Source organism: Amphiprion ocellaris, chromosome 1 (assembly GCF_022539595.1).
Source record: "Amphiprion ocellaris isolate individual 3 ecotype Okinawa chromosome 1, ASM2253959v1, whole genome shotgun sequence".
Taxonomy (NCBI): domain Eukaryota; kingdom Metazoa; phylum Chordata; class Actinopteri; family Pomacentridae; genus Amphiprion; species Amphiprion ocellaris.
Window position 1 is genome coordinate 17,218,515 of NC_072766.1, and position 27,519 is coordinate 17,246,033.

Below are 27,519 nucleotides of genomic sequence, written 5' to 3' on the forward strand. Positions count from 1 at the left end.
TGTGCTACAAACTGGAGAAATTGTAAAGAAAACAAATTAATTTTGGGCATTTTTTAAGAAAGGAAAATTCAAATTTTGTCAGGACATTAACCAATATAAAAGTATAGATTAGTTTATGTGACATGAAGAGGAATTTCTTGAACTTCCATGATGTCAGAGGGGTCATCCAGATAGCAGACACAGACTAGAATCCTATAAATTCAACAGTCTCTTTTGGCATCCCCTCCATCTTTAAACCCCTCACCATCAATCGATGGACATTTTGCTGGCTGCCAAATATAAACACGACCTCTGCATTCATGTCCAGGCATGAGGGCATCCTCAAAACTAAGTACTGCCCACTTCCAAAACAAACAAAAGGATTTAGCTGCAAGTTTCATGCACACACACTTTGCTCCAGAGTTGAATGGACTCAGTGATCAGAAATATACCAACTCTTTTTTCTCTCTCTTTTATACTCGCACTCATACACTCTCAGCATTCCTCTAAAGTGATGACCATCATATCACGGTTGCAGCACTAAACACCCATTAAAACAAGTGGAGAGCACTACACTGGATGGTGTGGCCTCTTCACAGACAGACACACAATAACACACAACCTGTCATTAGAGAAAGAGGGCATGTGAGAGAGAGAGGAAGAAGAGGAAGGAGGAGAATATACACTCACTGAAAAAAATAATCACTTGAAAGAGGGAGATAGAAGAAGAAGGAATGAAGGGGGCAAAGAAGGCAGATGAGTATAACATAAAAACTGTAATTTGACACTGAGGCAGAGAAAGCCCAGAGAGAAATGCAGCAATGGATGGAGGAATGGGCAGTATGGAGCGACAAGGGGAGGAGTTGCAAAAAAGATGAGGAGGCAGAGAGAAAGACTGCAGTTAGGAGAAGAGGAAGTGTTGCAGTCTGATTATTTGGCTGTTTATGCAGAATGCTGAGAGCCCTCCAATCAGAGTTGGAGACCTCTAACTAAGGGGTCTGATAGGCCGAGGGCCGAACAAAGTCTGCATCTGAGTCGCCTTATCTCCTCCTCTAATCCTTCTTTCCTCTCTTCACCTGTTTCCTCCTCCTCTCTTAACCTCTTCATCCCTCTCTCCTCACCCTGTGTGCACTCAGCTCTGCATTTCTCTCTTCCCTCCACTCCTTTGTCTCCCTCATTTGTTAAAGGGTGTCACTGAGAGCAAGGGCAAAGCCTTGTCATTCCCAGTCCGCCACCTTCATTTCCTCCACTCTGTCTTTTCTGTGGTTAAGTGATGCAAAGAGAATAACTGAGCAGAGAGTAAGAGAGAGCAAAAAGCAACAAGTAAAGCCGTATAGCTTTTGCCTGATCCACTTTCTCTGCCAAAATTAACTTATTTTATTTACAGATTTATCGTGTATGAATCCTTGAATATTTTCTTTTATATTATCATATAAAAGTAAATCCTGAAAAATCTCTATAGCCATGAATGCAATATGTGCTCTTACCATTATGGTGAAAGAATTGCAGTAACTTAATAAAACCTGAAACACACAGGTGCATTACAAAGAAATGCTATAATTATCAAAAACTCAGGGCAATAATGTACAGAAAAAAGTAAATGTACTATCATTCATTAATTAGTAATGTGTTAATCTGGTTTTTGTGCCTCTCTCTGAGACTTGCATCGAGGATGGATCTGAAATAATTAGTTTCAAGAAATATGGTGCTCGTGTTTGCTACCAAAGACAAAGTCAACAATGTACTGTTTTTACATGATTTTTGAACAAATCAAGCAAAGGGCTGTAAGGTGTTAGTAGGCATCATACATTCCAATAGGCAAAACAGTGTTAATTCGGTTGGAGCCACGCTAGCTGTCTCCTTCTGCTCCTAGTCTTTAACAAAGCTACTCAAACAATCTGCTGGCTTTACATTTATCCTATAGATACAAGAGTGGCATTAGCTTACTCATCTATCAGTAAGAAAGCACAATCAGTATATTTCCAAAAATGTTGAGCAGTTCCCATAAGGTTTTCTTCCTTTTCTTAAACCAATGTAGTCTCATGTGTTCAGATAAATTTTCAGAAATACTCTTTTTCTTCCTGAGGTTATGTCTACTGTGGGTCAACCAGGAAACATGCTTGTTGAGCTCTCTTAAGACTTTTCAGTAATGTCCCCACCTCTGTCTTGCATCTGAGCAGTCACGATTTTGTCTTTACTTTCAGTGCAAACCCATGTGCTAGTCTGGAGCAAAAATATATTGAGATTCTTCAGTATTTCCTAACTATTTATCTATAGTAAGCAGCAGCCTCAGCCTTGTAAACATTTCCTGGAATTAAGACATGAAGCTGGCTCCAAAGCCAAGTCCATCCCATAGACTGTACATAAAAGACAGACATAGCCCCGTGGTGATATCACTTGGAAATGCCTTAAGCCTGCATTCTTTCTATCAACCAGTAAGGGGTAACTCCCCTTGTTGCAAAAAGAAATCAGATTGTATAGAAGTCTGTAAGAAAAGGACCCTACTTCTTTCTTAATTTGAGACTAGAACAATAAGAGTAAAAAAAAAAGGAAGGCATGTTTTATGGTGGGGCTACTTTGTGATTGATCAAGTTTTCAGTCAGATCCACCCCTCGCTCATCATGTCGCATTTCAATAAAACCAAGGCGGTGGCAGCTAAATTTCAAACTCGAGGCTTGAAAACAGGAGTATAAAAAACAGTGAGGGCTCATAGAGGCTACATATATCTCAATGTGCAGAATACGTTCAATCTCAGTAGATCCCAATGTTAAATTCCAAACTTTACAACAGAAATAAACATGTTTACAGTTAAGTACAAAAAAATGGTTTGGATCCCTATGGTTAATTTCCCTGTTCATGACAATGCTACCGGGGTTTATGTTTAATATAACTCACCAATTCTGATTGTATTAAGGTTTAAAATGATGCATGAATCAGGGTGTGGCTGCTTTGAGTGACAGGTGGGTGCTTCAGCTGCATCTCCTTGCTCATTTTTGGATTAACCAGAAGTTAGGAGGAGTCCGGTGCTACCAAGATGGCAATGACCACCACACTGAGTTCTAAAACTGTTCTTCAGGGAACCTATAGGTGACGCCAAGGAGGGTTTGTCTATGTTTACATACAGTCTATGATCTATATTCACAGTATGTGTTCACACCATGTGTTTAAGGCTGTTACTTTTTTGACCCTAATGTATCACTCAACAAGCTTGGAGATGTATGAACCACATATTCAGACAACATGTCCATCCTCTATACACTGTAGCTGTGCATGCCTAAATACACACATACTGACTGTGTTGGGGTGAGACAGACACAGACACACACATACACACACACATACACACACACACGCGCAAACCTCATATCGGCTCTGAGACACAGTTCGCCGGCTGGCCCTCGCTGTCCCACACTCTCTGACGGGCTCTTAATGGTAAACTAACAGATTGTAAACATGCTGCTAGCTCTCTCTCTCTATTTCTCCACTCCCTATATTAATCACTCTCTCTCTTTCTCTCTCTCCTTCTCCCTTTCTCCACCACTGTTGTTTCCCCACTCTCCACTTTCTTCACCTCTTTCACTTCCTCCTTAACTCTGTTCATCCCTCACTCTGCATCCCTTCTTCCCCTTTCCTCTCTCTCCCTCTCTCTCTTTTGCTTTTCCTGGGGTATTTTTTAAACAATGTGTCCTTCATGTACGGTTGGTTACGGGGCGTACAGAAGGACATCATTAGCGCTGGTGGTTAAGCTGTAATTTACACCATTACCGAGGTAGGGGCCATTTTTATTGCCTAGTAAATTTCAGCTCTGAAATATTTAGACCATATGGCTCAATTTGTGTAATAACCTTAATTTCCAAGCACCCTTCAGCTCCCTTCAGCGCCGGCTGTTGTTGGCGGATGGCAGAGTGGTGCGTGTACACGTTCGTATGTGTGTGCACGATCTGGATTTGGAGCACATTTACACACAAACACACACATGCAAACACGTACGCAGAAACATAGACATGGCAAAAATGTTAACGCATACGCTAAACATAACCTTTTACACAGTCTCTTCCGCATGCTCACACCGATTCCTTCATTCACACACACGCACGCACACGTATGTATGCATGGCGGTAGCAGATTAATAGGGTGTCAGCTTCTGTTTGGGTGAGGGAGCGTCAGGCGTCGGCCAGATGGTTCTCAGGGATGATGACTGTCAGGGGTCCTGCTCTGATCAATGGGATGTATTAATACAGCACACACACGCACACACACACACACACACACACAGACTGTTGCATATAGACACACAAACAAAAACGTTATGCATGCACACAAGCACACCATATTCAGACATATGTATGCACACAGAGTAACACACATTCGCATACACACGCATGCCCATGGTCTCCCTTCACCAGCGATCCCAAGGGCCACAGTGTAACATCTGGAAGAGCCAAGGGAGGGAGGAAAGGACAGCAGAGTAAAGGAGGAGAAAGACGGAGGTGGCAGGCAGGGAAATGCAAGAGGTAGGAAGACAAAAAAAAAAGCGATCAGTAAAAGGTGCAAGGGAGGAGACAGTGAATGGGAGAGGGAAAGAAGGTGCAAAGAGCAGGCGAAGAGATGGAAGATGGAGGAAGAGTGAGGTGGAGAAGGGTTAAAGGGTGGAGGAGGTAAAAGAAGGCAGTAAAACTAGAGAGAGGAGAGGGCAGATGGAAGAGAGGAGCTGAGGAAATTAAGAATAAGAGTAGGGTGGCTGGGGATGTCGAGAGACCAGTGAGTGAGAAGAAAACAGGGCATAGAAGAAAGGGCAGCAGGGACTCATGAAGATGAGGATGAAAAGGTGCAGGAAGAGGTAGAAGTCTTGACAGGTAGGGGAGGATATGATCGCAAAAAATGAAGTAAAAAAAATGAAACAGAAAAGAGCAAAGGATTGTTGGAGGCTAGAGGAGGTGCACTATGGGAAAGTTTAATTTTAGCTGTTTACTGAAGTCCTTGTCCAGAATTGATGAGAGCAAAATGATCTCTGTAGCTAGAATCTCCAGCAGCATAGACATAATGGTCAAACAAATAAAACAGAAAAAGAGTGAAACACAAAAAAGCACACATTTGAGAGAACAGAGAAGAAAATAAGAGAGAAAAAATAATGATGAGAAACATGAAGCAGAGGATAAGTAAAGGAACCACGGTGCAAGAAAGGTAACCTGACAGGGTTGTATGAGTGACTAACATGTCTGTCAGAAAGGTGTAAGGCATGGAGAGTGAATTTGTGTGTGTGTGTGAGACGGTGTGAGTGCCAGGCGGCGTGTAGGGGTCTAGTGAGGCAGGCCGCCTGCGCTTCGTACCCTCATTCCGTCCGATTGCCATGACGACCCCATTAATCAGCCAAGCTGGCACAGAGCAGGGTTCCCAGCCCAGCCTGAGATCAATACACACACAAATACACACATACCAAACGGACAGACACACACGCACAAACAATACATCTACAAAACTAAGAAACTTTTGGTGGAGAATGAAACGGTGGATTAGTGAACACTAAATAAGGAAAACAAGATGGGATGAAGAAGTGAAGATGAAACGTGTAAGAGAAAAGGAAAACAGCTGTCACTGGTCAATCTGAAAAAAAAGTGGTTTACAATCTATATCCCACAATACATCTACTTAAGCACCTATTTTGCCCTTGAAGCTTTAATTAATGACCATCATAACCAAGAGGGATGCTACCCTACACAATGACACATATTTTACAAAATCCTTCAAAAAGTCTACTCTTTCCAAATTGGCTCAGTGCTTTGCTTCTCATTTCCCCTTTCTTTGTGTATTCCTAAACAACGTAGTGAGTGTGGTGAAGGCAACTGCGTGACAAATGACCGCCACCAAAATAAGTCTATGCCATGTCAATGAGCCTCTCTCTCTCTCTCACACACACAAACACAGAGTGCTCCATATCAATGAGAAGGTGAAAGGTCTCCATTTACATCTTGTATTAATTATGAGTGACAAGCCAAAGGTCACAGAGGGAGAAGAGGCCACACATATGGACAGAATATAGATCTATACTTCTACCTCTTCTCCCTCTTCACTCACCTCCCTCCTTCCCCCATCTATCCCTCGGTTTCACCCCCCTCCTGTTCCTTCTTATCTCTTTCTCACCTTCTCCAGCAACTCTATTGTTCTTTGTTCTGCCAATCTGCCTCTCTGTCATTTGCTTTTTCCCGTTATTCTTCTAAGAACCTGTACATTGATGTGTTTATCTCCATATCTCTTTTCTCTCATCTTTTTTCTTTAAATCTTCTTTATCCTGTTTGATCATATTTTTGGTTCATCTTCTGTACTTTTTTTGTTTTGTGTCATGCAGACCGAAACATAACTTTTTTAAAATGGAAGTGTAAGTAGAACAAAATAACACCAACTTTCAGGTATTAATACAGATACACCTAAAGATGTGCAGTGGTGTGCAGAAAGAACTGAGTGAATTTAGCCTGCTTACTGAGCTGCAAACTCATATCGAGACTAGAGGACAGCTGTTAACAGTAGTATAGTGTATGTGTCTATGCATATTACACATGTGAATGAGTGTGAGATAGGTTGAGGGGTGTTTTTAAAAAAATCTATCTACCTACCTACCTACCTACCTACATACATACGTATACATATATATATATATATATATATATATATATATATATATATATATATATATATATATGTGTGTCTGTATGTCTGGTGTTAGCGAAGTTGCTTATATTATAGTTACTCCCTGTGTTAGAGCATCAGGCATGGGACAGAATTGTGGATGAGGCCCTGGAGAATAGCAGGCCATGGGCTGTGTGTGTGTGTGTGTGTGTGTGTCTGCGCATGTGTGTGCGTGTGTCTCTTTGGGCCCCTCACTGGCAAACAGATGGCACCGGAACCACAGGTAGAGTCTAAATTTCTTCACATACATCGCAAATGACAACAGACACACACATACGCACACTTCATGCATGTTACACGTACATTTACAGGCATGTTTCCATCAGTTCATGAACACAAAATCTTGCATGTGTGAGCATTTTTATCAATATATAGAAACCTTTAAGGTGATGATGACAGCTCCTGATATCAGCTACAAGAGTATGTGAAGAGGGATGAGACTGTCCTGTTTAGAAAAATGTGTGCTCCCATCATCTGCTAGCCACTGTGTGTGTGTGTGTGTGTGTGTGTGTGTGTGTGTGTGTGTGTGTGTGTGTGTGTGTGTGTGTGTGCATGCATAAGTGTGTGTGTGTGATGCTTTTACCTCTACAGTAAGAGCAGTAACAGTGGTTGAGTTGAGCGTTGGGTCCTGTTGCAGTTTCTTGTAAACCAACCTATAATGGGAAATAAGACCGTTGGGCTGTCCCGGTTCGCTCCATTTCAGGTGGACTGAGTAGGCACCTGTCAAAGTGCACAGCAGTGACTCAATACAAGAACCTTTTAAACAGATCAGTTTTTATGGGACTTGGTGAACTTACCAGAGGGTGTGACAATAGGAGGGGCCATATCTTGTGGCTTTGCCTGTAAGGTCTGAGCTAAAGTCCACTGACTCAAAACTGAACCTTTAGAGTTGTGGGCACGAATCCTGTACTGAAAGTAGCTGAAAGGTCGCAGGGCAGGGCTTGCATCAAAAAATTCAAGCGGCCCACTGGACCAGATGTAAACCAGCAGCTCCTCCTCCGTTCCGGATGGACGCCTATGATGAAGTAAATTCCTGGATTAGCTTTGCATCATTGTTTATTTCAGACAGCTCTAATTTAAAAAGGACGTTTTATGAAAGTTAGTTACAGATACCTTCATGTACTTTTACTGAGAGTTTTATCTTTATTTTGAAAGATCCTCTCTGGTGAAAATCTATATTTTTAACCATGTTAATATGGCTATATGGTGTTTTGTATACACTGGAAAATGCACTAATAAGCAGTCAAGAGCATGGATGAGCATTTCCACATTGAGAATAGCAGTAAAACACTGATTCACCTACTTAGGATTTCACACATTAGAAAGCTAAGGAACCAACCCTGTCAACCCTGTTTCTGGTTCTAAAATGAATCTCTGAATCATGCCAATACTGCAGCTTGCCTTTAAGTAGAGCAGAATAGTTTTACAGTGTCACAGGTGAGCTATTGTGCTTGACCTGCAGTGAGTAGTGGAGGAGTGTATAGAGAGAGAGAAGCAGGGACTTCATAGATCTGGACAATCCACAGGAAGCAGCCTTACAGAATTACATTTAGGTATTATTTTCACGGATAAAACATATAAATACGTGATTAGGAAGTAAAAAGATGAGTTTTAGGGGCTTAATCAATGATGTGACTTTAATGTATTTTTGCAAAACTTTGGCTTAAGCTTCTTTTTGGACCTCTGCTGAAAGCATACATGGTTAAATTTTGTGTATTTGCAGTATAATCCAAATATACTACTAAAACTATCTTAGTTTGCTTTATTGTACTGAAAATAAATGCAGTTTGTGTGGAATTGAAATAAAAAATGTAACATCACGTCTTAAACACTGTGTGTAAATCACTGGCTGATGCAAGCACCCTGATGTCTTGGTAAGCCCATCTGTCTTTGATTACGTAGGGTTTCAGGTGTGTGTATGAGAGAGAGAAAGAGAGATTTTCCTGTTTTATCCAAGTCCCTGTCTGCCTGAGTCTGATCATGCCAGATGTGTCAGTGTGTGTGTGTGTGCACTGCTATGCTAATGTGTGTTTCCTGAGGACTTAAAGGGCTTAGTCTGGTCTGACCCTGCATACAGATCACACACTCTTTGGTCAACAAGCAGACCACGACCTTCAGCATGCATTAATACACACACACACACACACACACGCACACAGTACATAGACTTCTACATGTTTCTGTATGTAAAGGTAAGTATGTATATCATATATCCGCACATCTGAGTATATGATGCATGTGTGTTACTTCAGGTTAATTTATGTTGTGATATACTGAGTATGAATGCACACAATAAGAATGTGAAAGCAGATCGTGTAAGGTGTCTATGCGTGCTTTTCTTTACTTCATCATCCAGTTTCAATACATGCTCCTGCAGACAGTGAGTCACAAAAAACATTTGGTGATGATTCTTCAGAAACAGTTTCTCAACTGCTTCTGCAATTTGTGTATGTCATTGGTTAAGTGAATGAAAAAAGTACTTCTTTTTTATTAACAAACTTGCTTCACCTGCTCACACAGATTGAAATGGACACTTAGTAGACATTTAGAAATTGGATCTTCTTGCAAAAAAATACAGCAGTCATTGATGTATCACTGCTATAATTGTTCTGATGCAGTTGTATCACTGCAAATGTCTTAAGCAGGAGGTTAGGATGAGTGTTTGGGGACTGACAATGTCTCATACAACAGTTAGTGTTGGCTTCTTTTAACCACATATGCAATCTTTCCTTACGTTAATCAAGTGGATATAGTTGCCATAACATGACCATACCTTAAAAACAGAGGTGGTCAGAAATTTTTCATGTGGCTGATGGCACATTTTCAGGCTAATGAGTGAGGATACGAGCAAACACACATTTATTTTAGTATGAATCCGTCTTGCAAAACTAGGCTGTTTACCCCATAGAGCTCAACCCATTACACACATTTTAGGTGGAACATAACACTGCACTAAATCCACACATCTGAAATACTGACATACATAATAAAGGATAGGATATATGATTCAGTGTACTGTACTTGTGCATGTACGTGTTTTTTCTGTGCTTATGTTACCTGTATATATGGTAGGAGAAGATGAGTCCATTTGGTTTTTTGGGGGGTGACCAGTGGATCTCCAACACATTGGCACCCACAGTGTTTACTGTGGGGGGCAGTAGACCTTCTGGGGTGGTCTCTAAAGTCCGAACAGTGACACCCTCTCCTACCCCGCATCCATCTACAAGGAGAAAAATGGAGGATTTGTAATAGAAACACCAATTTCAAGAAACAGTATGACATTAACAGAAGTTTCCTATTACGATCTTATACATATATGAGAAGTAAACACAGGAACTGCTAAGAGGCTGATGCTGGAACTCCTCAGCTACAGCAGGTAATACAATGCCCAACTGAACTGCCATTAACTAATGTTAAAATACATCTTTTATTCTGTGCTGAAAAGACCTGCAGTCACAAATGGTGCTGACATGTACACTAGTTTCTCTGTGCTGTGAACTTATCAACTCTCACAATTCAGTAATGCGAGGCTTTAATCTATTTTGGTACTTTATTTTTTAACCGTGCATAACTAATTGTCTTATAGACAGATAATCTTTTAGATGAAGGTGCTTACCTCTCTGACAGGCCTGCACTCTTATGTAGTAAGTGGTGAAAGGCTCCAGACCTGTCACAGTGAGGTTCATGACCTGCCCAGCATGACGCCTCACAGCACTGTCACTCCCTGGATTCAACAGGATGTTATACTTCACAACCTGGCTGCTGTTTAGTTGAACTGTGGGAAGAGACATGACATGATTGATTTTATTTGGTTATGTGAAAAATGTAACTTCTTCCAGTCCAGACGGACACTCAAAAGTGCACCAACCAAACTGCCAGCATATTTTATTTTGACCATGGTACATGCATCGCAGTGTATAATAAATAAATACAAGGTTTCCCATTCATTTCCCCAAACAGCATTAGTACAGCCTTCATCCTAAATTAAACAGATTGTAAATACATGCAGACTGTATTACAATTTTATTATGACTATATCTAAAAGGCATTAGACTGTAACACTACTTCTTCTGCTTTGATAGGTACAATTGTATGTAAAAGTTTGTGCAAGACAAATAATATTGTTAATTTAAAGTGAAAAGAAGTACATACTTAAGTGTTATTTCACTGCAAATTTTTAACCTGTGAAAATTTTAAAATAGAATCTAATTCAACAATCATTGTTACATGCATACCTTAGGGTACATTACTTCTCAGAAAACACTCAGAAGTTCATGAATTCAACTGCCGTTAACTGGTGTCTGCAAAGTAGTAGGAAGTAGTGTGGCATCAAATGCAGTTTCCACTGAGCATAATATTAAGTCCAAACTCCATGTCTGCTGGGCAGAAAGATGCAGCAAAACCCTCATATGACTGCAACAGAGCTGCAGGAATTTTTAGCTCACATAGGAGTGGTGGTACACAGTTGTGTTGTACAGCACTGATGCACAAACAGGGACTACGTGAAAGAGTTATCAGAACTGCACAGATAGAGCGAAAAATGGATTCCACCAAAAATCAGCAAATTCTGGATGGGAATGTCATGCAATCTATTAGGTAAGTGAAAAGGAACAGAATCAGGCTTTCACTTTCATATCAGGACAATGACACAAAGTAAACCAGGGGACAAATAAAGTTTTTTGAACTGAAATTTAATTGAATTAAACCTCAAAATCGACCATGAACCACTTTGCACAAGGTAAAGTTTTTGGAGCTGCCTTTAAGCTCTTCTGACGTAAAAATCACTGATGTGATGGTCCACCCCTGTATACTGTCTGGGCACATTGGTTGTCTATATATCATGGATTGTTTCCTCAGGTCACTAAACTTCTAGAGACTGAGTGGGCAGTCCTGTCTGCTTGGGGCACTTGGGCCCAACACTCCCAGGCTACAAAAGGCCCAACCACTTAGGTCTCTCTCTGACTCGCTTGTGGCTGTGGCCATACCATAATTTGTTTGTGTTGTTACACCAGACAACATCTCTCCCCACATCATATCCGTGCATCCACATCTGTGCCACTGATGCCGTTGACACTAATAATCTGAAAAGACATCTCAAACACGTTGTACATGCAAGATTGCTGAAAATGATCTCAGAACTTGAAGTAATCTCCACTATTTCTAGGTATAGTCTAGCTTCAACAATACTTGCATTTTGGAATTTGACCGTATTGTCAGGCAGCTAGATATAATATTCTTACATGTATTGTATATACAATATTTCAACAGATGGTATGCATTTTAATAATTATTGTCCTATTCTGTGTCAAAAATACATAAAGCTGACTGATCTTTGCTTTACAATCCTGGCACTGTGGTCTCTCAACCAGACAAAAACACACAAATGTATACATAGAGACAACACTCACACAGATACACACACGAGCCTAGACTTTGTTAATATTCTCACCGGAGGTTTTTCCATAATTCAGGCCAACTGTATTGTGATGGGTTATTCAACATTCATGAACTCTGGATATCTTGAGAACGAACTGATTACCAGACAAATGAAAGACTTCAATTATTCACCCCCCAACTCACATATGCACACATGCACCTACACACACACACACACACACCTCTGACTTCAACACATGGAGCTTTTTATATGAACACACTTTGGTTGCGTTAACACACCTTCATATAACGCGCACACACACACACACACACACACATAGGATATTTATGTGTAAGCACACACAGAGGTGATAATGCCATTGAGGTTTAATCGTCACTGTGATATTTAAGTTCTATTATTTAGAACCAATCAGCTGTTTTACCATCTTATATCTCACATGCATGATGCCTCCAATTATAGTTCTTACATGTACTCTTACATACAACAAAAACCATACATGCAAGACCCTCTGTTTCTCTCATACACACATGCACACACAGACAGGCACAAACACCACGATGGAGGAATTGATCCTAGATTAAATGTCTTTTTAATAGCCATACGTCAGTGCTTTGGCAGTCAGTGTATGCATATTAAGACACAAACACATGTGCACGTACGTACAAAGAGACAGACCCACTGTCAGAGAGTCAGGCATGCACACACACACATACACAAGACAAAAACACTCCAGACTCTGGGCTCAGAGAGTTAACCAAGCGTGAGAACCCAGCCGATATTTCCTCACCTTTAAAATCAACCCATAATGACGATAGAATAGGCCTGCCTATGGAAATATCTCACAATGACGTGCATGCGCGCACTCACACTCAAATACACATGTATAAAGATGCATACATAAACACAGACACAAACATGCAAAAAGAAAAGACACACAAATCCACAAACACACACACACACAACAAAGTGAAGTGTCTTTGCTAGTTGGCCCCTTAAGCGGTTTCTGAGATAGGAAATCAGCCTAATGAGAGAGTAATAGTCAATGATAGATGGGTTAGGGCAGACAATCACTGCCCCATAAGCATGAAACTCAGCCCCCAGTGTGTGCTCATGTATGCCTGTGTATGTGTCCAGGTCTTGAGAGGCCAGAAGGTGAATGGAAAACTACAACAGGCTTTTGTTTAGGCCTGACCCCTCTCTGTCTGTTGTTCTTTTAACACTATTTCTAATGTCCCCCAACACAGAAACATAGGAGTCTTTACGATAATGCAACCATACTCAAAGGGCACCAAATTTAATTATCTCACCTTTTTTAATGAGTTCAAATGTCTGTATTATAAAATGCATGTAAAATAATATCCACTGAACAGGCTGAGGTACACAAGTGCCTGCAGTTATAAATAACTGTTAACAAACATAAAGAAATTAGTTCTGTTATCAGTAACATCTCTCTGATGGTAATGACTGAATTCACTCCACAGTAAATGACTCCAGGCCCATCCATCCATACATTCATCCATCCATACATACTTTCATTTAGATTGCTACTCACCAGGAGGGGACCAGGAAAGAGAGATGGAGTAGGGGCCTGACACCGTCACATTGTGGGGAGGTGGGATCCCAGTGGGGCATGAGACTGGTGTTTCTATAACATATTTGTCACTCACACCAGTCCCACCTCCTGTGGTAGCCTCCAGCTCATACAAATACCTGAACAGATAGAGGGGTAAAGAGGGGTGAGGAGAAAACAGCAAAGAGATAACAGAGGAGAGTTGCAGAGAAACGAGGGATCAAAGGAGAAGAAGAGAACAGTCAATGTTAAAGGGGCAGTTTCACTCAAAATAGTTTTAGTAAAGGCAGAGTAGGCGATTCTATTCTAACACACTTTTTTCAAATTCACCAAATATCTTCTTATGGTCTGCTGGCAGTCCATTCTGTGTGCGCGCTAAAAAAATATCCGACCTTTGTCCACAGCTTTGGCTCTACATACAGGTAACAATGTGCCTGTGCACATTTATGCATGTGAGGGGGAGGGAAGTCGGGAGTAGGAAGGGAGCTGTAGGAGCAAGAGGGACTTTAAATCTGGCAAATGATAACTATTTAAATATGCAAAATAGGTAAATATTAACAAACTTTCTCCAGAATTGAAGACTACTTCTTTAATAGAGCTCACATATGGTTTTTCAGCTCTTTTCTATCAGTTAGCACCAACCTGAAAATACATTTATTTAAATTTAGGTTTCATTTAACTCAAACCGGTTACTGAAAATGCATTCATCTAATACCTCACTTAGTATGATATATCTTCCATCCATGACAGCAAAAATGTTGCCCTTCATAAGTAGTCAATCAACTCAGAACTATCACTAAATGCTCCATGATATTTACATAGTTGGTGTACTTGCACAGCTCAGCAGTGTTGTATTTTGTGCTGCAGAAGAAAATTAGAACCAGAGCTTGGAGAACTTGCTGTTATTTTGTCGTTTGTGTTTGTATAATGAACATGGGTACACTAAAATCTCACTAAAATAAATTAGAGAATCAGTTTTTCTTGTAGATCTTTTTGCTTTTCTTGTGATCATCTCTTTAGAAGAATCTGAGTTGCAGAAGTTGATAAAGATTACCATGCCAGGATGATTAGGAAACTGAATAAAGTTTGAATAAAATGAAGTGTCAGATATGGGATCTACATAACTTATGTAATTACATACATTATTTGACTCATCTTTACTTGGCATGGAAATTGTGGAAAAAAGTTATTAAAACCGCAAATGTTTTATGATTAAAGCAACTTTTAAATGGTTTGTATTCTAAACTTTAAAGTTGTGATTACCAATAAATGGGTTTTTAAGGTTTAACCTTCTCTAAAACAATCTCTGAAAAAACGCAAAAAGAAAATATTGCTGTCTGTATATGCCATCATGATTTACATTTCAGCATTTCAAAGTATGTGCCCACATGTCTGTGTGTGTTCATGCTTATACAGTAACCACACTTAAGGTCCATTTCTTCACACTTCTCCATCACACACCTTTTTCTCTCTCTTTCTTGCTTTCATTTGTCCCGCTGCCTCTCGACACACTCTCCACCTCTCTGGCTCATGACATCATAAGATAGATTTCCCTTTTAAGAGCGTGTGGCTGGTTGGTGCTAAAGCCTACATTAGCTGTGTAAGTGGGCCACCATTTAACATTAAAAGCCTTTAATTTGCTATAAACCCCAGCACACATGCATTAATAGGTGGTGGTGTTGGGTTATTGTTCCTGTGCAGAGCGTTTTAAACAGGAGGCCATTAGCGCCTCTGCACTGGGTTAGAACGCACTCAGGGAAAGGTATTAAAACTACTCATATGTTACTCTAATAGACACACACACACACACACACACACACGTAGAGACACACGTACAAAAACATAAATAAAAGCATCTCACTGAGACACACTGACTACGTCAAGGAGAGACAGAAATCATGAGGGGGAGAGCAAAGAGACTGAGTGTGATGGAGAATTGTATCATTGGCATAAGGTTTCAGTGGGAGAATGAAGTCAAACACTTCATCACTGGAAGATATTTACTTAAATGTAAACACTGCCTTGGGATATCAAAAGTAAAACTGTGTGTGTGTGTGTGTGTGTGTGTGTGTTAGGTAATCGGTGAGTGAGGCATTTGCATCTGTTTGGCTGTGAATGTGTGTGTGTGTGTGGGTGTGTGGGTGTGTGTGTGTGTGTGTGTGTGTCCTGCGGGGCCAGCCAGAGGGAATAGGTTAATTCTCTCGTCATCTTAGACACTTCCTGGGCTGCCGAAGCAAAGTGACAGCTAATCAACATTGTCATAAATAATCAATGGCCACTTTGAGCGGTCTCACGCACTCACACACGCACACACACAAAGGCATGTGAGGGTGCGCACTCACACACGCACACACGAGTCTGCCTGGATAATGGGGCCGGTGCTCCCTGTGTAATTCTTGGTGCAGGGCTAAATTGGGAAAAGAAGGGAAAGAGGAAGGGAATGAGGTAAGAGGGAAAGGATAGGAGGGTGAGAGCAAAGAGAAGTGAATAGGAGGCGAGACAAGTGATGAGAAGCGAAGGGTCGGGACAGGAATGCCTTCTGGCAGACTATCTGGAATTAGGGAAAATTAAACGTCACACACACATACAGTCCTATCTTCTTCCTTCCTTCCTTTCTCTTTCTCTTTCACTCACACATAGAGGAGATTGGAGTACTGCAGGGTGTTATCCTAAGAATTCTATTTGGGGTAAAGAGAAATTGTCTCGGGAGAGAGAAGGCAGAGAAGAGACAGGAAAGACAGAGAGGGGAGGAGAGACGGTATCATTTTACGCTCCTATAATTAAAGCAGAAAATCCATTTCAGAAAAAAAAAAAAAAAAAACGGATTAATAAAGGTTAAATGAAAATAAACAGATAAATAAAATCTACGCTCCACTGCTGTCTGTAAGCAAAAGCCAGATCTGATTCGTGATTTTAATTTGTGTGCGTGGCGATGTTTGCGCCTGTCATTGGTATGTCAAATATTTGCTCATTAAATGACACAAACAGACATATACAGAGTGCAGTCCAGAGAGAGACATGGGTGGGAAAGTGATAGAAATGTTTTAAAAACAGGGTGACCCCAATATAAGCGCACCAAAAAATACACATGGACACTCATAGGAAAAATTAAGCATTAAACTAAAGATTATTTCTGAAGCCACAAGTCGTGTTTGTTTTTTGTTTTTTTTTACTTCTACATGTTTACACACTTTTGCACATGTTTGCAATCACGCTTGTGTAAACGTGTGCGAGTGCATTCTCTCTACCTGCGGTTTGGCAGGAGTCCAGTGTCGGTGTAATTCCGGTCACGTTGGTCTCCGGTAAAAATAGTGTGACCGTCTCTGTTCAGTCTGTACTGGGAGATGTGTCCATTAGGCTGGGATGGCTGATCCCAGTACAGCTCCACCGCAGATGTGTTTATTATTAGGTGTCTGGGCGTTGACCATACACCTGGAGGAGAACGGATAGAAAAAAAGAGGAGGAACTGAGAGTTTTCTACCTTAATTAATTAACATCTATAATTAATTAACATCTATAATTAATTAGCAGCTCTTCTTCTGGGTATTTCAAACAAACCGGTAAGAGTGCTGCAAGGAAAGTATAGAGCATCACTTTGCATACACAAACAGGATGCAAAGCGTGTATCAGCAAAACTAACAGCTTGTTGGTTTTTCAATAACTGATGACAAGTTGAAACTGTTTTGTTGACTGGAAACTTAAAGAATGTGACATGATTATGTAATTATTAAGGTAAGGCTGAATCCTTAGTATGATGAAAAAGATGGAAGATTTTCCTCAGGAGATCATGAGAGGAAAATGACACAAAAAGAGTTTAAAATTGAATTTGTTAACCAACATATACACACAAACATGCAATAGAATATATATTATTTCTAATTACAAAAATAAATGTATCTAAGACGACACAACATTTTGCAGTGTACACTGAGACACAAGGATACGTTAAAGTGGTGGGAAAGAGAAGCTTAAAAAAAGGAGGTCCATACTGAACAATAAGGAGCTTAGACGTGTACTAAAACAAAAGATGTAATAGGTATTGGGCTGCGTAAGGTAAACAAATGGGTTTAAAAAATGCACATACAACAAAAATGGAATATTTAAATGGAAAAGAAGAAGAGATAAAAGATACCAGATAAAAAGAGGAGTAGAAAAGATTGAAAAAATGAAATCAGTTGTGAAAAGATCGACATAGAAAGACAAGACAGAAGGTCAGATGCTGAAGAGGAAAACTAATTAAACATGGATCAAGACAGGAAAAATATTAAAGTTCTTAATAAATAAAAACTGCAATACATAATTTTAGTCAGGCAATGACAAAGTCTCGTTCACATGTACTCAACAATGAAGAAGCAGAGAGAGGAAGGTGAAGGGTAGCGCGATGCAGCAAAGAGAGGCAAAACAAGGGAATATGAGGGGGAGGATTTAAAAAAAGGGAGCAGTGGGAGGAGAAAAAGAAGTGCGTAGAGCAAAGAGGAAAAGGAGGAAAAAATATCTAAAATGTTAGTAAAGAAAATGGAGGCAAATAAATTGTAACAAAAATATTTACAAAACGTAAGATTTAAAAAAAAAAAAAATTTCAGTTCTGATTAAAATAAATACACGGATAACAATAAGCTTCACATTTAGAGCAACGTAACACACGTCTCTGTAAACGTATGTAAAGCAAGTCAGTTGTAAATGTATGATCCTTCTGTGCTTATTTGAGGTGTGCTGTACATTCTTGTGGAAAACAATCTATGCAGGAAAAAAGAATATTTCAACAAACATCTCTCTATGAAATCAAAAAAATGTTCAATGATGGTCTGAAGATTCTTCAAAATCTCCAAAATATTTGCAAGTATGAGTGTGTGTTCATGTGCGTGTATGCGTGTATGTGCATACCAGCAGGCGAGGCTTGCAGGGTTCGCCCTGTGGATGGTAAACTGGCTCCACATCCAACAGCTGTACAGGCGACCAGCACAAAACTGTATTCTGTGTATGGCTGCAAACCTGTAACATAAACATGTATGAATAGATGCTAAATAAGATCAAAGGATCGATCTTACATTTCTAGGCATATGCAGAACGATTCACACATATTTCCTATGGCCACATTCTTTTTGATTCCCATCACAATAAAGTATACAGACAAGCTTTTCTTCAAAATGAAATGGACAGATTGATGCACATAAAAACAAAAAGAGAAACAGTATAGTGAAAAATAGGAGGAAAAGTCAAAGAGAAACCAAAGCAAAAGCTTGCGTGGCCCAAATCATTAGCTTTTTTCTCCCTCTCTGTTTCACTCTCCCTCCCTCTGTTCTTTCCACACTCTCTCAACGGATGGATCCATATCTGTCGGTGTTAAATTATGCATGCCATAACTCAATAATGAAACAACGTAAAGATGGGCAGCCGCGGAACTGACATGGGATAGGACCGGTCCAACGCTGTAATGTCATCAGCTTTTGATCTATGATAATTATGATACCTCTGTATGCGTTTAGGCTACAGTGTCCAGACATGATTTATTTATAGGCACCCACTATGCAGTCTAAAGGAAATCACATAGAGACTGAGTGGTCCTTTAACTGAAACCACTGGAAATCAGCTTTAGGAATTAGATCTAAATACTGAAAGCTGCTAAAAATCCTACATGCACCTAAACAAAATCACTGTCTCTGGTTACTGGAAACCCTTTTTTTTTTTCTTGTTCAGACATATTCCCTGCCTGTTTCAAGATGTATGGTAGATGTATGAGGATGAATGCAAATCCGTAGGGCTGCCATGTGGGTTGACTGGATGCTTTATGGTCATTCACTTAGCTGACAGCGTACAACAGCTTGCAAATCAAATTCAAAGGAAAACGAAAGAACTAAAATGACTTTATTTTAAACAGATGACTGCATAATCTAGTGTGTTGAATTCTTTATCTCTGCCTTAAATCTATTTTAGGTGAAGCAATAAATGTTTTACAGTATTAATGATTTATCCTAAAATGAAAAAAATATGCTTTAATATTCATAAACATCTATTAATTAACTTTGCTCTTTTTTCTATTTAATAATATATTATATTATTTCAATTTTGTCTCAAAAATATATTTTCTTACCTGAATGAAACATTTTTCAATGTAAAGGTGACAAATTCTTCAGTTTAATTTCTGAATGTCTGTTGTTGTCACAGTTGGGGGGAACTCCAAACAGATACACTTTAATATCAAAGATAAAAGTAAATAAATTACAAATATGTCACACCTGTAATTTTGTAAGGAAAAAAAGTCTTGTAAAATAAACTTTATCTTGACAGAATTACTCTACTATTGTATTCTGTTGTGTATATTTGGAGCCTGACAGACTCAGGTGCTGTATGCATTTCGATACTCACCCCGTGTTGACCACACACACACACACACACACACACACACACACACACACACACACACACACACACACACACACACACACACACACACACACACACACACACACACACACACACACACACTAATACACAGTGGATCGCTTCCCCACATCATCCTCACATCATCCTCACGTCTCCTTCTACTGCTTCAGCTGCTTAACATGCCTTGCAGCCTGCCACGCTTAACCCAACCTCTGATCAATGTGTCTGTGTGTGTGTGTGTGTTTATGTGTGTGCAAATGTTCTCACAATGTTGCCCTGTGTTTGGGTTAAATAAAGGAAATCTGCCAGCCATACGAAAGTACTAGGATTGAAGCATGCGGCTCTGTTACACTATTTAACTGTGCAACTAAGCGTGTGTATATGCACGTGTGCACTCTACCATAGTAAATGACATCTACATTGTAAGTGATGTCATTCGTTGCAACACTGAATAAAGCAGTAACCCTTCACTAAAATTCTCTTTAGACAGACAACTGTGTTATAATATTTAAGACGTAACACGGTGTGAACTTTAAGTTGCAAAAAAGACTTGTGGCAATTATTTCAGAGCTGGTGAAAATTTTAAAAAGGAGTAAAGAGCAGTGTACACAAATAAAATAACCAAAATGCTCTGAAGTTTTGCTGATTAACTGCAGCATATACTCATGTCAGGAAGCAGTGTGGTATCATTGCAGAGCGCGTTTGTGAAAACTGATTTATCAGCTGCTCCCTGAAATGAAAAGAACCATGAGGCGAAGCAACACCTGATTCTTCTGCCACTAATGCTTTTAAAAAATGTAACTAAAACAAACACAACTAATACATCAGATTCAATAGATGACTAGACGCAGATACATGCAAAAATTCACACAAACACCTTTCATGTTTCCAAGTACGCTTCAAATTACCTTTAACACTCGGCCTGAAGAGGGCAGTGTTGGTCTGCTGGAGAAATGACACCACCTATACCACGGTGTATGTGTGCGCACAGAGAGTGTGTGTGTCCATACCTGTATGCGTGTGTGTGCGTACCTGTGCATGCACTCGTGTGCTTATGTGCTTGATAATGGAAAGACAGAGGAAGCTTCAATCATCTTAACAGTGATCACCGGGAAGTGAAAAAACGGGTGGAGGGGTTTTTGATGTGAGCAGCCAGGGGCTCACTAACACAGAGCGAGGCTGTAACGTCAGAGCTGGACACAGTGGAGACCAGTGTGTGTTTGTGTATGACACAGAGAGAAACAGGGACAGAGACACTTTGGCAGTAAGACAGAGTAGAGAGTTGGTGCTGATATTCAAGCAAAAAACCTCAAAGAGAGAGACTGCGCATAAGTAAGAGAACAAACAAGTGGCGGGATTGTGAGTCTGCTGTTGTGGATTTCTCTTAAGTATGTGTGTTGCAGTAAACATAACTGATTTAAAATGGCATTTTATTGACAGGTTGCCATTCCCTGTTTGCATTAGAGAATATGATAGGATGATGGGTCGAGGCCACAATACCACGCCTGCCACCTGATACAGAGAGCGAGGGAGACAGAGAGAGAGATTGAGAAGTGAAAGAGAAGATGGAGGGAAAGTGGAAAAGCCAGGCAGGAAAATAAAAGAAGTGAGAAATGTGAGGACAGCTGAGAAAGACAAATGGAAAGAGAGGTGGTTAAATAAAGCACACCAGGCAGGGGAAAAAAAGCCCTAAGAGATCGAGAGGAAAACAAAATTTGCTTTATTTGCATGTGGAACAGATAATGTATCAAGAACAAGCAAAAAAAATATAAGAAAAAAACAGAGTGAGAGAGGGAGGAGAGAGAGAGCAGTGAGCTTTGATAACACCTCTCCTAAATAATTAAGAGTTTGACTTCCTGTCTGTGGCTCCCTAATGCAGAGACCGTCTGGGATGGAACAATGAGATCAGGTTCACACACACACAAACACACACTCACACCCACACGCACCCACAAACACAGAGATTCCCAAAGTAAGTAAACCCACACATGCAGGTAAAACGCACTATACAGGGAAAAGCATTCACACAGACATGCACATGTACAGATGAACAAACAAGTGCAGACTTTAGGTGCACAAACGGGACAAACCTTAGGGTGGAAGATGAGTCCAGAAAGTTGAGAAGCAAAAGAGGTAAGAATGTGTCACCTTGGAAAATCCTATACATTTTATACCTGCATCTTTGTTATGTAAAGGTGAAATATATAATATAATATAGCTTTATTTTTTGTGTTTGTAGTGTATTTTATTTTTTGAAAAGTATAATCTTGAAAGAAACTCAGCAGTTCAAATATGTGACACATTGACATTTGTTTTAACTAATAGTGGAGCTTTGTTTACGTTAATTAAACAGTGCAAAGTGCATTAATTATGCTCGACTACATTTTGACCAGTTTGTTTTAGTTTATATGTGGTCATTGTGAGACAAAAAAGCACATCTTCTCGTGTTTAGTTTTGAGTAGTCCTCTGACTGTCCCTTTCTTATGTAAAGACAACAGACGGAGGGCAGACTTACGGCCCAAACAGAAGACTTCAGACTAGATTGAGTCAGGCTGCATCTGGGCAACATGTGGCTCAACAAAACCTCAGAGAACATCCTTCCTTACTTCTGACTTCTAATATTTTATAAATAACTGCTTTAATTGTGCTCTAAAGTTAGAAGCAAAATTAATGAGAAGCTTAAAAAGTCTTGCTTTAACTAACTGGATGTAAAACTCTACACTGTAACGATGACACTTCTGATAGAAGACGCTCTCAGGATTGATACATGTGTGCGAGGCTCCTGTTGATCTTCTCTCCTCCTTTTCTCAAGTCTACATGTTTCTACCTATAGCATGAACCAGTGAGATCAGGCGTGCAGGAAGCGCATTAATAAATAAAAGAACATACTCTCTTGCCTGCTGTTCTGAATTAATAACGAGCCTACAAAAGACCAATTAAACACATGATTAATGCTATAATCTATATAATTGCAGGCAATAATTCATTGTGAGCTAATGATAGCAATACTTAATATCGATTCACATGGGGTGTCTTTGTACAGTAGTGCTTAATTCTTTCTATGAAGTGTCATGTTTCAGAACTGCTAAAAATGCTATTAATAAGAGTCTATTTCTTGCTCTTCCTAAGGCAAATAATTCCTAAACAAGAAATGGTAGAAGCCACAAATTTGGATATTTTTGGATTCTGGTATTACAGATGCTGCTGCAACTTTCACGACAGCATTGCAAATGGGTCTGAAGCCTATTTCTAATTGTTAATTTAAATGTTATTTTTAGAACAACATAGAAATGATTCAGTGCTTATTGAAGACCCATTTTCCACGGATAACTGATGAGGCACCTCTACGACAAAATATCACTTATGGGTGGGTTATGTTTCAGATGTATTGTTTTTTGTGGTACTGCATTTGATATATATATATAAAAAAATTCTACCTGGAAATAAAATTTTTTTTTTACAGAAGTCCTTATTTTCTATGCTGTAAATGTGAAATTTTGCTTGTATTCAACTCTGATTGTCATGTCTTCATCATAAAGCAACAGGTAATCCCAGTTAAAAGTACTGTTACTGTCTAATAATTTGAAATAATAATTATCAATTTGTCCATTCATATGAACTTTTCTGATAAATGCACACTTGAAGACCAAAGACATTTATCAGATCAAATAAGGGAAAGCACTACAAGGATGATTCAATCTCAAATTGACATTTTTGTTACTAAAAAAAAGCAAATTTCTCCAGTTTCTGTGGCTTCAGTGTGTGTGTATGTGTGTGTGTGTGTGTGTGTGTGTGTGTGTGTGTGTGGGTGTGTGTGTGTGTGTGTGTGTGTGTGTGTGTGTGTGTGTGTGTGTGTGTGTGTATATGTGTGTCTTTGAGCGTCTGACTGACTGTGGTAAGAACCGTCAGAGAGATGCAGAGAAGATGAATAATGGCGTATTAAACATTAAGGATGAGGGAATAGCGCAGCAATTATTTCTGTTCATATTTCACTGAAAACACTTAGATTCATCCATCCATCTTTTTATCTGTCCTACTCTTTCCTCTGTTTCTCCTTCACTCTGTTTTAAAATGTGTCATTCTGTGGACCTTTCACTCCCCCAGTTTGTGTAATTTTTTCCCCATCTTATTTCTTATATTTTTGCCATTGAAGAACCTTTCCACCTCTCTTGTTCTGCCTACTTTGATCTCTCCATTTCACTTCTTCTTTTTCAATTTGTGCATTTGGTGGAATAAAAACACTTCAAGTACGTCTCTACATGATTGCCAGAGGATTAGCCTGTAAAAGACAGAATAAAACAAAATAAAAAAACAAACTGATAAACTGAACTATGAACATACGCATAAAACCAATTTTAAAATGTGTAAATATTATATATTTACTTGGATGTTGTAGGCAATTTGCAAGAGTGATGTTGAACCTTAAAGGCCTTTTTTAAATCAATCTGCATCAACTTTAAAAAGTTCATTTCATTTTAGATTTGTTGTTACTGTTAAACATTGGGCTTCAGTGTGTCTACTGTAAAAACAATCTGTGTAAAATATTACTATGACCTGCATGTGCTATGAAAAGAGGACTTAAAAGAGCAGAGATGAAAAAAGAGAGGGAGTGATAAAGGGGAAGAGAGTGGCTGCCCCAGTAGTGGTTTTGGCTGAATATGCATGGTTTTCCAGTGTCTCACTGGGGGACAGGGGAATTTCACACACACACACACACACACACACACACACACACACACACACACACACACACACACACACACACACACACACACACACACACACACACACACACACATACTGCTTGCTTACACTGGCACATGGGGCTGGTACAGTATTACAGCACATTACCATCTCTATTTGGCATTGTTTGCTTTGCCTTGTGCCTACACATACAAACACACATGCACACAACTCCTGACCATACAAGCCAACCACAGGCACCATGGGAATAGTCTATTGGCTACTGGCAAAGCTGGTGTCTGGTCTGAGTCCAAGCCAGAGCAGAGAGGAGAGCTGTGAAGCAAAAATGCCACTGAATTTCTGCTTCCAAAGGTGTCATCACTTGATTCTTGCATGTCAAAATTTAAAAGGGGGTAATCAAATCAGCTTTGGAGCAGTCAACAGTTTTAGATTAAGCAGTTTCACTCACAAGAGATGCAGGTATGTCTACAGCGATAATATTCTATTTGTGTTTTCCTCTTCTCTAATATATTCCTTTTTAACACGGACAATGAACGCTTGCTTTACAGTGCTTCATGCAGATGTTTGTGTCTGCATGAGTAAGTGTGTCTGTGTTGTGACTGATGGCAGAGGGCCAGAAACACTGCTCCTCCTCAGGGTAGATAAAACAAGACTCACAAATCACCCAGCCCTGACACCACCATGTTCTTGTGCAAATCTACATTATTAAGACAAGCCGACACAACTGTTGTGTAGCTGGTTCATTTTTAGTGTTTTATTGGAGCTCAAAGTATTTGTGAATTTACGTTTTTTTTCTGAAGCTGGCAAGTTATGTGAACCTTTCTACTCTGTTGTTTCATCTGTGTGTGACCATGAGTGTGTTTAGGGGTAGGGGCAAAGAGCAGAGAGTGAAAATCGGGTGTATTCAGTCATTAGATCACTTCCACAAACCAGTATACATAAATAACAAATGACAAAGGAGACGAGAAAGAGGAGGAGGAAGAGACGAGAGAATAGGAAAGCAGAGAGGATGAGGAGGGAGTTGGGAGCAGGAGAAGAGAAGAAAGGGGTGAAGAGGTGAAAAGAAGAAGCCAGTCAAATGAATGAGACATGAGAAGAGAGGAGAAATAAATGAAAGCAAAGGGGAAGAAAAACAGAGAAACTGTACAACTGAGGAGAAACTGAAAGGTACCAGAAGGGTGATAACACAAAGAAAAGAAAAAATCAAAAGAAGTGAGTTGAAGAAACAAAGCAAAACAGGAAAGCTGAGGGAAAAAAAGACAGCATATAGTGAGAGAAAGATGCAACATGTATTTTACCAGTCAGGGTGTAATTTCTGGGTCCATCAGTGTGAGTAAATATGGTTCCGACACCAGTCTGGTTCAGGTGGTACCGCTGTATGACTCCATTGGGATGTTCAGGCTCAGACCAGCTCACGTGGAGAGAGGAGGAGCTTACAGCTGTTACCACTGGAGGCTTCACGTCCTCTGGGACTCCTCGGACCGTCACTGCCACCACCTGAACAGGCACATAGACATGACCACACACACAGACACAAAAACACACATGCAAACAGAATTAACACACACAAAAATATTAAATATTGGATTTTTGCTATGTTAATTTATTAATATAATCAATATGATCATAACCTAATAAAAATGCATCCAAATTAAGGATTCTGCTTTTTAATGTAACAAAGGTCTTGTTGGTAACAAAGTAAGACATTTGCTGAAGATTTAATGCTTCCCACTCCCCAAAAACAAAATAAAAGAAATAAACAAAAAGCTAATTAAAAAACAAAGATACTCACCTTTTTTTTTTGCTTAAGGAACACATATATGTTGCAAATAAAACGAAATTAAAAACTTTCCATGTCTTACACTATTTAAAAAAACTATTTGTGTCTATCAATGTAGTACTACTATACTTTAACAAGTCTGACTGTATGTATAGTCAGACTAAACTGTACAGTAGATGTCTGTAGACCAGACCTGCAATGAATAGTCAGTTAATTCTTTGCCAACTACTAAATTAATGGTCAACCTTTTCACAATCAATTAACCAGTTTGAGTGATTTTTCAAGGAAAAACGGCAAAATTTTTTGATACCATTTCTTAAATACAAATATTTGCCGTTTTCTTTATTGATTTATGACAGTAAACTGAATATCTTTGGATAGTGAACAAAGCAAGACAAAAAGAAAACATCATCTTGGTTTTTGGCAAAAACTGATCAAGATTTTTCAACATTTTCTGACATTTTATAGACCAAACAACCAATTGATTAATTGAGAAAATAATCGGGAGAATAATCAACAATGAAAATCCTTAACTGCAGCCCTACCGTAGACAACGGTATACTGCAAAACAGTGGCTGTAAAATTGAATGAATATGCTTTATGTGGGGAAAATCTACTAATTTAATCAGTCTGAATGACATAAAAAGTTTTAAAATAGAGTAATACAATTTATTCCTTGAATTCACTGAACCAGAGAATGAATTTTAGTAAAGTATATGGATATAATTAATTTTCTCAAGAGCAGTATTCTAATGTGAGAATACTAGAGACTAACAGTTACTTGTTTTCAGCTTAGGGTTTTCACCACTCCAATACTTCCTTTATTAATTCACTAATTTGTTTGATAATTTGTGTCCCAGTACTGCAAGCGGCAAGAAGCACTTATGATGTATCTGACGTTTTCAATCAACAATAATACTAAACATCACAGCTAAAAAAATGGGGAAAAAACATGACAAAACAACCAGTCACTCAATAAGTTCAGCCCATGCAAAAAAAATACAGCTTCTTAGTACAGTG

General features: G+C 39.4%; 1 protein-coding gene across 1 annotated transcript in view; it reads right to left on the reverse strand.

The window, feature by feature from the left end:
• ush2a (Usher syndrome 2A (autosomal recessive, mild)) overlaps nucleotides 1–27,519 on the reverse strand; it is a 209,824-nt gene that overhangs the window by 22,207 nt on the left and 160,098 nt on the right. Inside the window, exons 67-74 of the mRNA XM_055010958.1 lie at nucleotides 26,018–26,216; nucleotides 18,516–18,623; nucleotides 16,880–17,063; nucleotides 13,614–13,771; nucleotides 10,280–10,438; nucleotides 9,721–9,883; nucleotides 7,461–7,678; nucleotides 7,247–7,383 (exon numbers count right to left, since the gene is read on the reverse strand). Coding sequence (XP_054866933.1) covers nucleotides 7,247–7,383; nucleotides 7,461–7,678; nucleotides 9,721–9,883; nucleotides 10,280–10,438; nucleotides 13,614–13,771; nucleotides 16,880–17,063; nucleotides 18,516–18,623; nucleotides 26,018–26,216 — 1,326 coding nt within the window. The remainder of the gene's footprint in view (nucleotides 1–7,246; nucleotides 7,384–7,460; nucleotides 7,679–9,720; nucleotides 9,884–10,279; nucleotides 10,439–13,613; nucleotides 13,772–16,879; nucleotides 17,064–18,515; nucleotides 18,624–26,017; nucleotides 26,217–27,519) is intronic.